Source organism: Erythrolamprus reginae, chromosome 8 (genome assembly GCF_031021105.1).
Source record: "Erythrolamprus reginae isolate rEryReg1 chromosome 8, rEryReg1.hap1, whole genome shotgun sequence".
NCBI lineage: Eukaryota > Metazoa > Chordata > Lepidosauria > Squamata > Dipsadidae > Erythrolamprus > Erythrolamprus reginae.
Genome location: NC_091957.1, coordinates 12,781,959 through 12,794,495, shown reverse-complemented (window position 1 = coordinate 12,794,495; position 12,537 = coordinate 12,781,959). Strand labels below are relative to the sequence as shown.

General features: G+C 44.0%; 1 protein-coding gene across 1 annotated transcript; it reads left to right on the top strand.

The window, feature by feature from the left end:
• The first annotated feature begins 3,239 nt into the window (after positions 1-3,239).
• Positions 3,240-11,310, top strand: LOC139171072 (zinc finger protein 850-like). The gene is made up of 3 exons (XM_070758874.1): positions 3,240-3,358; positions 4,057-4,129; positions 7,645-11,310. Exon 3 carries the CDS (start codon positions 7,790-7,792, stop codon positions 10,328-10,330), a length of 2,541 nt encoding a protein of 846 aa, XP_070614975.1. The 5' UTR covers positions 3,240-3,358; positions 4,057-4,129; positions 7,645-7,789; the 3' UTR covers positions 10,331-11,310.
• The last annotated feature ends 1,227 nt before the right edge of the window (positions 11,311-12,537 follow it).

Genomic DNA, 12,537 nt, shown 5'->3' with positions numbered 1-12,537 from the left:
TGGTGGTGGGGTGTGAATGTTTGTCTGGTGGTGGGCACTAATCACAAAGCACCTGTCTTATGTTGTGTGTGTGTTTATATTTTAAAAAACCAATAACATTTTTTTTTAAAAAAAGAGATTTCCTTTCCATTGAGAAATCATACAATCTCCCCCACCTGACCATCATCTCCAAATCCCACCCACCCTCCACAAATCCTTGATATTCTTAGCTTCCAGCCAAGGATGTCAGCTCCTAATGCTGACCTCCACAGTGTCCAGGGACAGAACAGGAGAGATGGATATCCACCCCAGATAATCCAATGGTTTACTCACCTCTCTGATATGGCCGATTCAGGCACTATAACTTCACTGCCAACCTCTTCCAGCCAATGGTCCACGACAAACTACTCCTAAAACTCAAATCCTATGGCATCTCAGGATTCCTCCACAGCTGGATTACTGCATTCCTGTCAAGCAGGCAACAAGTTGTCAAAATTGGAAGCACCATTTCCACCCCTGTCCCTGTCAAAAGTGGTGTTCCCCAGGGCAGCGTACTAGGTCCTACTCTATTCATTCTCTACATCAATGACCTCTGCAATCATATCGCAAGCAACTGTGTTCTTTTTGCCGACAATTTAAAACTTTTCAACACCACTGACAACACGTTTACTCTCCAAAAAGACCTTGACTTTGTCTCAGATAGGTCTAACACCTGGCAACTTCAAATACCAACCAACTAATGCTCTACCCTCCACATCGGCAAAAAGAATCCAAACCTCATATATAAACTGAATAAACAAATTCTCACAGCCAACCCACACTCAGTAAAAGACCTTGGAATACTAATATCAAATGACCTAAGTGCTAAAGCCCCCTGCAACAATATTGCCAAAAAGGCTTCTAGAGTTGTTAACCTGATCCTACGTAGCTTCTGCTCCGGCAATCTCACACTACTCACAAGAGCCTACAAAACTTTTGCCAGACCTATCCTTGAATACAGCTCTTCTGTCTGGAACCCATATCACATCTCAGACATCAACACCCTTGAAAATGTCCAAAGATATTTCACCAGAAGAGCCCTTCATTCCTCCACTCGAAACAGAATATCCTACGAAAATAGACTAACAATCCTGGGTCTAGAAAGCTTAGAACTACGGCGCCTAAAACACGATCTAAGTATTGCCCACAAGATCATATGCTGCAACATCCTGCCTGTTAATGACTACTTCAGCTTCAACCGCAACAACACAAGAGCACGCAACAGATTCAAACTTAATATTAACCGCTCCAAACTTGACTGTAAAAAATATGACTTTAACAATCGAGTTGTCGAAGCGTGGAACTCATTACCGGACTCAATAGTGTCAACCCCTAACCCCCAACATTTCTCCCTTAGACTCTCCACGATTGACCTCTCCAGGTTCCTAAGAGGTCAGTAAGGGGTGTACATAAGTGCACTAGTGTGCCTTTCGTCCCCTGTCCAATTGTCTTTCCTTTATCTCATATATCATATATATTTTCTTCCTTTCATAAATCTTCTCCTCTATTTTTTACATATTATCTTTATATATATTACTTCATGTCTATTCTCTTCCATATGTATTGTGTATTGGACAAATGAATAAATAAATACATCTCTTATCTGTTCCAACCAGAAAGATTTCCACCTTCCCCAAAGACCGGCTGTGGTATAATCCATTCCTACTTCAGCAGGCCAATGGATCCCAATTCAGCATCCAAAGAGCCTATGTCAGCACAGGTGCTGTTTCCTCCCCCCACCATCTTAATACCCCAGGGAAACTTTCCTGCTCTGCCCAGGAAACCAGTTCCACCCACCTGAGCAGGAGATTCCAAGCAGCGTCCCGGTAGACCTGAACAGGGTTCCAGATTCACAGTTCTGGTTCTTTCCAAGCTGCCGGAAGCCGACTTTCTTTGAGGCATCAGGGAGGGACAGGAAGGGGCTCCAACTCCCACCCGGTGAAAGTTATCTGAAGATTGAGTGACAGAGAGAGAGAAGAGGAACTGCAAGGACTGATGAAATGTCTTGAATGAGAAGCGAAAGTTCTACTTCTCTAAGGAAAGAAGAAGAAAAAAAAAACAGTCCAGTTGCCCTTTGAGGAAAAAAGAAAACCCCCATCTTTAAGACAACAGTGACTTGGATGACTGAGAATCTCCCTAGGCATGGAAGGACTGAGGTTTTATATAATAATAATAATTTATTAGATTTGTATGCTGCCCCACTCCAAGGTTTCATGCACATAAAGATACATAAAGGTTGGTGGTGGGCGGGACCCAGGGGAAGAGCCTTCTCTCTGGTGGCCCCGGCCTTCTGGAATCAATTCCCCCCCCCCAGAGATTCGAACAGCCCCCAGCCTCCTCGCCTTCCGTAAAATGTTGAAGACTCACCTCTGTCGCCAGGCGTGGGGGTGATTAAGGCCCCCCCTTTTTTTGTTTTTCTGACCTCTGTATTATGATTAATTGGGTTGAGTGAGTATGATTGCGTATTTGATGATTTTACGATACTGGTTATGTTATGTTAATGTTTTTTAAATTAACTTTTTAAAATTTTTAATATTAGATTTGTATTGTATTGTACTGTTGCTATGTTGTGAGCCGCCCCGAGTCTTCGGAGAGGAACGGCATACAATTCTAATTAATTAATAATAATAATAATAATAATAATAATAATAATAATAATAATAATAATATAACAATAATTATATAATTATATAATTATATAATTATATAATTTATCATTATCATTATCATTATCATCATCATCATCATCATCATTATTATTATTATTATTATTATTATTATTATTATTATTATTACAGTATTATTATTATTACATGGAAGGCAGCGGGTACCCAAAGGCAGACGTCTGCAACCTTGGCAACATTAGGCCTGGAGAACTTCAACCCAGCCAGCTTGGAATTCTGGGAGTTGAAGTCCCGCAGGTTTAAAGTTACAAGAATGGAGCCCCCTGCCCTAAGGTTCTGCCTGGGGCTCAGACCAGGACTCTTCCATTGCCTTCTGAAACAATTTAGACCTGGGGTCAGAAGGGGAGCTGCGAGGAACTTCTAGCAATTTAAACAATGGACTCCAAATTCAGGATGGGGAGGAATTGAAACCCTGGGCCACAAAGGCCATTGAGTACAAAGACAGACCACATTCTCCGCGGGCAACTCTTCCTTTTTAGTAACTCTCTGGTCCGGAAGGTTCCGCCCACGCCCTCCCCCGGAAGTCCGCCCCTCTGGGGGCAGAGGAGAAGGAGGAAGAAAGTGAGATATTAGGCGGTCTTCGCCGGGCACAGAGTCCTCCCGCCTGACATTGTCCTCTGGGGAAAGTGTGGTGCCCTCCTGGGCAGGCCTTGAAGGTAAGTACGGCCTCTTGCCCTTGCTTCTGAGCTCGTGCAAGAGGGTCTTCTGCAGGGTGAGTGTTGTGTGTGTGAGTGTGACAGTGCGTGTGTGTGTGTGTGTGTGTGTGTGTGTGTGTGTGTGTGTGAGTGAGAGAGAGAGAGAGTTCTTTCGGGATGCTGTGCCTCTTTCCTGCCCAGGCTGGGGATGATGGTTCCTCTGGAAGCAGGCCTGGAGGAGAACCTGTGTCTCTCGCCTCTCAGAGAGGACTCCAGGTCCCATGGTTCCCACCAGGGGTCGTGGGCTGGGCTGTGGCTGGGATTGGGGGTGGCGTCCAACGGGAGGCGGGAGGGGTGTTGTACAATCCCCATGTTCTGCAACAGAGCCGAGGAAGAAAGTACTTCTGAGCATGTGCAAAGTGTTTTTACTTGTATTTAGTTCCCTGCCTGGGCTTCTAAGGACAGAGATTGGCAAACCCAGTTGATGGAGAGCCAATTGCTAGGGGCTAGAAACTTGGCCAAGGACAGAAATCTCCTTCTGGACCCCAGCCAAAGGCAAGAGTGCTGTGGTCAAGATATTTTTGCCTTTTTGGCTGCTTGCCATTTCCTGGTTATGACCTTGGATTGATTTTCGATCTTGTTGCCTACCCACTTTTTCAATAGTTCCTTCCCACAATTCCCAAATCCTTCAACCTCTGAATCTTTTCTCTTTTATATAGGTGAAAGAAGAAAATTCCAAGTTAAGAAGTACACCAAGCCAATTGAAACTGTTTCTGAATCTCAGGCGGAAAAGTACGTGTAAAGTTAAGAAGAATAGAAAAACAAATCTTTAATTGATTAGTTCTGTGATTTTAGCCCCCTGAATCAAGAGATAAAGTACTTTTAATCCTGAGAAATAAAGAATGGGGACTGATGGCACTCTAAAAATATGGAGGCTTGTCAAACTGAAGGTGACCTGGTCATTCCAGAGTGTAGGTTACAAAATAATGCTGTGAAGTTACATGAAGGCAGATTTGGTGAGCATTAGAAAAATATAACTTTGCGGTTGAACTGTTTCTGCAGTGCAAGCAGGGAGGTGTTGGGCTCTCTCTCATTGGATGCCTGCTGTGGGTGTGAGCCATAATGCCTAATCCAGTCAAATCATCTTTATAAGACTACCATGTTTCCCCAAAAATAAGACAGAGCCTATTCTGTCGAGCTGTCTGGTGGAATCCTCCCAAAAATGCACAGATGCAATTTCAGACACACACACGTTTGAAAATTCAAAATGTTCTTTATACCGAAAATGCAAATAGACAGAGCACTCTTTTTGTATAGCGAAGAGCACTTGTCTCCAAACAAATTGGTAATTTGTACAAGTCCCTTATCAGTTCTGAGATACTTAGCTTGCAGCTGTGAGGCAATTCACGGTCCTTCTTTTTTCACAAAGTGAAACACACTTTGCTCTGGGTTAGTTTCAAAGCGGGGGAAAATCAGCACACAAAGATCAAAGTCAGCAAAGCAGTCATGAAACACAACGATCAGATAATCCTCCACAATAGCCAAACCCACAGGCTGCTATTTATAGCAGCCTCACTAATTACCACAGACCCACCCAACCACAGGTGGCCTCATTTTCTTTGATAATAATCTCTCAGTTGTTGCCTATGCATCGCTCTCTGCATGCGTGGCTGTATCATTAACTCTTGTTCTGAATCCAAGGAGGAGCTAAATAATTGATCTCCTGAGCTGTCTGCCACACTCTCCTCCTCCCGGTCACTCATGTCTTCTTGGTCAGAGGAGCCTTCATCATCAGATTCCACCGGGGGGGGGGGGGGGGCAAAACAGGCCTGCAGCATGTGGATGTGTCCACCACATCCACAGTCCTTGGGGCAGGAGCTGGGCCAGAGCTAACCACAACAACGTCTGCTGTGATTGGCTTTACAACCTGCTTGTAAGCTATCTAGTCGCTGTGAGCAAGTAGGCGGCTATAAAAACAAACAGGCAAACCTTGGCAAAAATGGTCTTTAATTTGGTGTACTTAACCTCCTTCCGTAGCAACGGAAATTCTGAATGCAATTGTACTTGTGAGGACAGCCGGTATTGGAGATCTCCAATTGTATAATGGGGTATGTAGGGGATGTTGAGCGAATTCTGAAACATGGTCTAGATGTTCTAATGCCGCAGCCCCTTAATACAGTTCCTCATTTTGTGATGACCCCCAACTATAAGTTTAGCGCCAATTCTTCCAACAAATCTTTAAGCTGATTGGCAAGAGGTCAGAGGGACAACCCCCCTGTAAACACCTGATTGGTTGGATTGTAAAGATATGTTCCGAGATGCCAGAATAGAAGCTTTAGTTGCTAACATCATTGGAAATTTGTCTTTTCCCATGGTCTTAGGCGACCCCTGTGAAATGGTCGTTCGACCCCCAAAGGGGTCCCGACACCAAGGTTGAGTACCACTGGTCTAGAGAGTAAGGAAGAGTGGTGCATTGGCCAAAGGTGGAGCTCTTGCTTCACAATCAGGAGGCTGTGTGTTTGATTCTAGCTAGAGGAAGATATTCCAATGAGAATATATCTGCGGGGGAAAACTTTATTGGTGACTGGAAGGGAAACTGGCCAGTAAAAACTCAATGGAACTACCCGACTGGGTATCCAGTCTGCAATCCCCTCTCTCCCCCCAGAACAAAACGGGGCCACCCGGAGATGCCCATGTGGCTGCAGGCTTAGTGGGGTGGTGTAGGGAGCAGCTCCAGGTAGGCAGAAAAGGTCCTGCCACATGAAAAGCGAGTCCAGTGAGGGGAACATCCATCCATTCTCGTCTATTGCAGCTACCTTGGGAAATCCCCCATTTGCCCTCCCTCGCCCCAATTCTACCAAGCAGGGAGGTGGAGGAGGAGCATAGCTCCCCCCGGAGATTAGAATTGCCCCCACCCTCCTTGCCTTTCGTAAACTCCTTAAAACCCACCTCTGCTGCCAGGCATGGGGGAACTGAGACATCTCCCCCGGGTCTATACAGTTTATGCATGGTATGTTTGTGTATATGTTTTCTTTTTAATAAGGGTTTTTAAGTGACTTTTAATTATTAGATTTGTTATACAGTGATACCTCGTCTTACAAACGCCTCGTCATACAAACTTTTCAAGATACAAACCCAGGGTTTAGGATTTTTTTGCCTCTTCTTACAAACTATTTTCACCTTACAAACCCACCGCTGCCGCTAGGATGCCCCGCCTCCAGACTTCCGTTGCCAGCGAAGCACCCATTTTTGCGCTGCTGGGATTCCCCTGCAGCATCAGTGAAATTGCAGCATCGCAAAAACACAGAGGTCCGGAGGTGGGGTTTCGAAGACTTCGGTGTTTTTGCAATGCTGCGATTTTCACGGATGCTCCCTTCACTGGGAAACCCCACCTCCGGAGTTCCGTTGCCAGCAAAGTGCTCGTTTTTGCGATGCTGGGATTCCCCTGCAGCATCGCAAAAACACAGAAGTCTGGAGGTGGAGTTTCCTATGGAGGGGAACCTCAGGAGAATCCCAGCAGTGCAAAAATTGGCACTTCGGTTGGCAAAAGAGATGAATTTTGGGCTTGCACGCATTAATCGTTTTTCCATTGATTCCTATGGGAAACATGGCTTCGTCTTACAAACTTTTCACTTTAAGAACTTCGTCCCGGAACCAATTAAGTTTGTAAGACAAGGTATCACAGTATATTGTTTTATTATTGTTGTGAGCCGCCCCAAGTCTACGGAGAGGGGCGGCATACAAATCAATAATAATAATAATAATAATAATAATAATAATAATAATAATAATAATAGCCAACGGCACAAGGGAGGAGCCAAGTGAGGGGTGGAACGCAGACGGGGTGAAAGCAATGAAGACGGCCACTGCACAGTCAAGTAGGGGGCATGGTTCCGTGACGCCCGCCAATGGGATGGCATAGAAGCTACCCTGATGCAAATGAACGCGGGGTGGTGGGAAAGGTGGAATTGTACCGAGAGAGCAAAGCCACAGGGAGCAGTGACAGGAGGGGAAGAGGTGGAGCTTGGTTGAAGGGGACAAAGGAATCAGAGGCGATGAAGGGATTTTTTGATTCGGGTGCACTTGCAACTGGATGCAGGTGGGGTGCAGGGCACGCCAGTAGTGGCAGTCCAGAAGGGTCCTCTGAAGAAGGGAAACATTGGGGGGAGCAGAGGTTGGGGCACCAGAGGCCTTGTCTGGAGGGTAATGGTGGTAGGAGGGAGGCTCATGAGAGGGGAGGCTTCGGTCTGCGTCTTCCCTGCGAGGAAGTGGACGTAGTCATGACCTGCTTCTCTTTCTTTCCTTAGGACAAAGGAGCCTGGCTGAGGCAGGAAGGAAGTGCCGCCCGAGAGGAGGAGGAAGAGAGCAAGCCCCGGAAAATAGCTCAACACAGCCGCAGCTCTCCCCAGGAGACAGTGGGGAAAGACCGTAAGGCTCTGCGCTGCAGGAGGGATGACCCCAGTGGGACCCCGTAAAAGGGGGCTGCCTGGAGTGCGATACGGGAAGCAGGAAACAGGTCGAGTCCCTGAGATGGGCCTGGAAAGGAGAGGGTCCTTGGAGAGAGACAGAAGCCCCCAAAGAATCCAGGATGGAGGAAAGGAATATCAGTGCCCAGGATGTGAAAAATCCTTCCAAAAAATTGGACATCTTCAAAACCACCTAAGAATCCACACTGGAGAAAAACCTGATAAATCCCTTGAGTGTGAAAAGAGCTTCAGTCATAGCAATGACCTTTATAAACACCAAGAAATCCACGCAGGAGAGAAACCTCATAAATGCCTGGAGTGTGGAAAGAGCTTCAGTCTGAGGAGCACCCTTTATAGGCATCAAAGAATCCACACTGGAGAGAAACCTCATAAATGCCTGGAGTGTGGAAAAAGCTTCAGTCTGAGGAGCAACCTTTACACACATCAAACGATTCACACTGGAGAGAAGCCTCATAAATGCTTGGAGTGTGGAAAGAGCTTCAGTCTGAGGGGAAACCTTTATACACATCAAAAAATCCACTTGCGGGAAAAACCTCACAAATGCCTAAAATGTGAAAAGAGCTTCAGTGAATTGGGAAACTTTTATATACATCAAAGGATTCACACTGGAGAAAAACTTCATAAATGCCTGGAGTGTGGAAAGAGCTTCAGTCTGAGGGGAAACCTTTATACACATCAAAGGATCCACAGTGGGGAGAAACCTCATAAATGCTTGGAGTGTGGAAAGACCTTCAATCTGAGGGGAAACCTTTATATACATCAAAGGACCCATACAGGAGAAAAGCCTCATAAATGCCTGGAGTGTGGAAAGAGCTTCAGGTGTAAAAGCCACCTTTACGCCCATCAAATGTGCCACACTGGAGACAAACCTCATAAATGCCTGGAATGCGGAAAGAGCTTCAGTTGGAAAAGCCAGCTATATACACATCAATGGAGCCACAATGGAGAAAAACCTCATAAATGCATGGAATGTGAAAAGAGCTTCAGTTGTAAAAGCAACCTTTATGCACATCAGAGGACCCACAATGGAGAAAAACCTCATAAATGTCTGCAATGTGGAAAGACCTTCAGTTGCAAAAGATACCTTTATACACATCAAAGAATCCACACAGGAGAAAAACCGCATAGATGCCTGGAGTGTGGAAAGACCTTCAGTGTGTTCGCAAACCTTTACAGACATAGAAGAATCCATACTGGAGAAAAATCACATAAATGCCTAGAGTGTGGAAAAAGCTTTAGTGAGTTTGGAAACCTTTGCAGACATCAAAGAATCCACACTGGGGAAAAACCTCATAAATGCCTGGAGTGTGGAAAGAGCTTCAGTCGGAGCAGCAGCCTTTATTCACATCAAAGGACCCACACTGGAGAAAAACCTTATAAATGCCTGGACTGTGGAAAGAGCTTCAGTCACCGTAGCAGCCTTTATAGACATCAAAGTATCCACCCTGGAGAAAAACCTCATAAATGCCTGGAATGTGGAAAGAACTTCAGTTGTAAAACTAGTTTTTATACACATCAAAGGAGCCACACTGAAGAAAAACCTCATAAATGCCTGGAATGTGGAAAGAACTTCAGTCATAAAAATGGCCTTTATGAACATCAAAGGATCCACACTGGAGAAAAACCTTATAAATGCCTGGAGTGTGGAAAGAGCTTCAGTCACCGTAGCAGCCTTTATAGACATCAAAGTATCCACACTGGAGAAAAACCTCACAAATGCCTGGAGTGTGGAAAGAGCTTCAGTCAGAGTAGCAACCTTTATGCACATCAAACGATTCACACTGGAGAGAAACCTCATAAATGCTTGGAGTGTGGAAAGAGCTTCAATCGGAAGATCACCCTTGATAGACATCAAAAGATCCATTTACAAAAACAGAAATGCGGGAAATGTGAAAAATCCTTCAAGAATAGTGACCATCTTCAAAGGCATCAGAGAACGCACACAGGAGAAAAACCTCATGAATGCCTGCAGTGTGGAAAGAGCTTCAGTCACCGTAGCAGCCTTTATAGACATCAAAGTATCCACCCTGGAGAAAAACCTCATAAATGCCTGCAGTGTGGAAAGAACTTCAGTTGTAAAACTAGTCTTTATACACATCAAAGGAGCCACACTGAAGAAAAACTGCATAAATGCCTGGAGTGTGGAAAGAACTTCAGTTGTAAAACTAGTCTTTATACACATCAAAGGAGCCACACTGAAGAAAAACCTCATAAATGCCTGGAATGTGGAAAGAGCTTCAATCAGAGGGGAAATTTTTATAGACATCAAAAAATCCACACAGGAGAAAAACCTGTTAAATGCCTAGAGTGTGGAAAAAGCTTCAATCAGAGGGGAAATCTTTATAGACATCAAAAGATCCACACAGGAGAAAAACCTCATAAATGCCTGGAATGCGGAAAGAGCTTCAATATAAGAGGAAACCTTTATAGACATCAAAAGATCCATTTACAAAACCAGGAATGTGGGGAACATGAAAAATCCTTCAAAAGAAATGACCATCTTTAATGACTTCTTTCGCATTTCCCTAAAAATAAGATAGGGTCTTATTTTCTTTTGACCCCAAAATAAGGGTGCGGCTTTATTAAGGGGGCAGAGTCCTGAATTTCTGGCAAATGAGGCAGGCAAGAACCAAGACATTCTTCTTACCTTTCCAGCTATATCACGTTCTGGGTTGTAAAAAAAACCCTTCTCGCAAGATCAGTCAAATTTCTCGAACACACGAGAACAGTTTTTTTAACAACATATTTTCCTGGACACAACAGTGAAGAACGTATCACAGTGTGGGGCGCAATTTTTAGGTGGCAGGCAATGTTCCCTGTAATTTTTTTTCCAGTGTGTGTTGTGGTTAGCTCTGGCCCAGCTGCTGCTCCAAGGAATGTGGAGGTGGATGTGGGGGAAACATCCACATGCCACAGGCCTGTTTTGCTTCCGATAGAGTCTGCCAGCGAAGTATCCTCTGCCGAAAGAAGTGTGGGTGACATGGAAGAGTGGGGCTTGGCTGACAGTCCAGGAGGAGATCAATCTTCCTTATCTTCCTTATCTTCTTTGGATTCAGAGGAGGAATGTATGACTGACCCACACATGCGTAGAGTTATGCATAGGAGAGAACAACTTAAGAAATATTACAGCAGATAAGAGAGGCCACCTGTTTGAGTGGGGCTCCAGTAATTAGAGCTGCTGATAAAAGAGCAACGTGCTAGTTTGGCCATTGCGGAGGATTATCTGATCGTAGTTTCGTCAAGACTGTGGATTGTTGATTCCTGTTTGTATTCAAGACTGCGTGTGGAATTCCTGGACTGGATTATACTTCATTGTGAGTGTTTATCACTGTTTGGAGAACATTAGTGGACTCAATTTTCCAGTTACTGGGTTAGGAACTGGTTTGCATTTAAACTGTGCATAGTTTGTACAAGAAATCCCTTTGAAGTTTAAAAGGGAGTTTTTTCTTTTCTTCTGTTGATAAATAACATTTCTTTTGCATTCAATCGTGTGTTTGTGTCTGCTTGGACTAATTTCCCTGTAATTACGGGCGGTTGGCACACGCCGGCAGAACAGTGTGGGTGGAAAATTATAATGTCTGAGCGGCACATTAGGTAAGTTAAATTAAATAAATGAATAAATTTTCATGCCTGAGCACCTGATTTCTTTTCACAGATGTCACCCAAGACAACTTGTCCCATAATTATTTGGGGCTCAGTGCTGGGGCAGAATAAGATTCCTTCCCACTATGTTGTTCTGTTATTCTGGTTGCCTAATTATTGACATCACTAGCATACAAAGATTCCAACTGAAATTTGCATGATCAATAATTTAAAGAACAGAAGACTACAAATAGGCAAACTTAGATCAGCCGATGTGCAAGGGAAGCAACCATGTTAAACTGGTTTACATCTTATTTGCTAACCAAACTAATTTTGGAAATGATAGATTTAAAAGATATATTTGCTCCCAACTAGTATATTATGTTCACAGAAGGCTTCATTTTAACAGAAGACTACAATTGTTTGCGTGTTTCTTGGGCTATAAATTCCAACTAGCAGTGGAATATACTAAATATCTTGCTAAATATCAGTTTAGCCACTAAAGTATCATACATCTGCTGATTCCTCCAGTTCCAAGTTTGGAAATGTAAACCTATTAGTTAATGTTCAGTTTTATAAGAGCTGTGTTTTAAGAGAACTGTATGAGACAGCATATCTACAATTTTGTACAGGAAACTATCTTTACTGCCCAAAAGTAGTTTCAGTAAATCTGACTAAGCCCAACATTTATTACAAAAGCGAGTATCTCAATATAACCTTTTGTGACAGTTTCCATCATTTTTCAACCATAGTTGATGGGGGGGGGAGGAGTTTCCTACTGTTTTGATCCTGGAAATGAAATCTGTGGCATCTCACTATGATACTATGCAATATTCCAAGTGTAAGGCCACACTTGGAATACTGCATTCAGTTTTGATCGTCACAATGCAAAAAGGATGTTGAGATTCTAGAAAAAGTGCAGAGAAGACCGACAAAGATGATTAGGGGACTAGAGGCTAAAACATGAAGAACGGTTGCAGGAACTGGGCATGGCTAGTTTAATGAAAGGAAGGACCATGGGGGAACATGATAGCAGTCTTCTAGTATCTTAGGGGTTGCTCCAAAAGAAGAGGGAGTCAAACCTATTCTCCAAAGCAGGGGGTTGGACTAGAAGACTTCCAAGATTCCTTT

What these genes read in the sequence shown, in the direction of transcription:
- LOC139171072 (XM_070758874.1), top strand. Translation starts at nt 7,790, where the DNA reads ATGACCCCAGTGGGACCCCGTAAAAGGGGGCTGCCTGGAGTGCGATAC.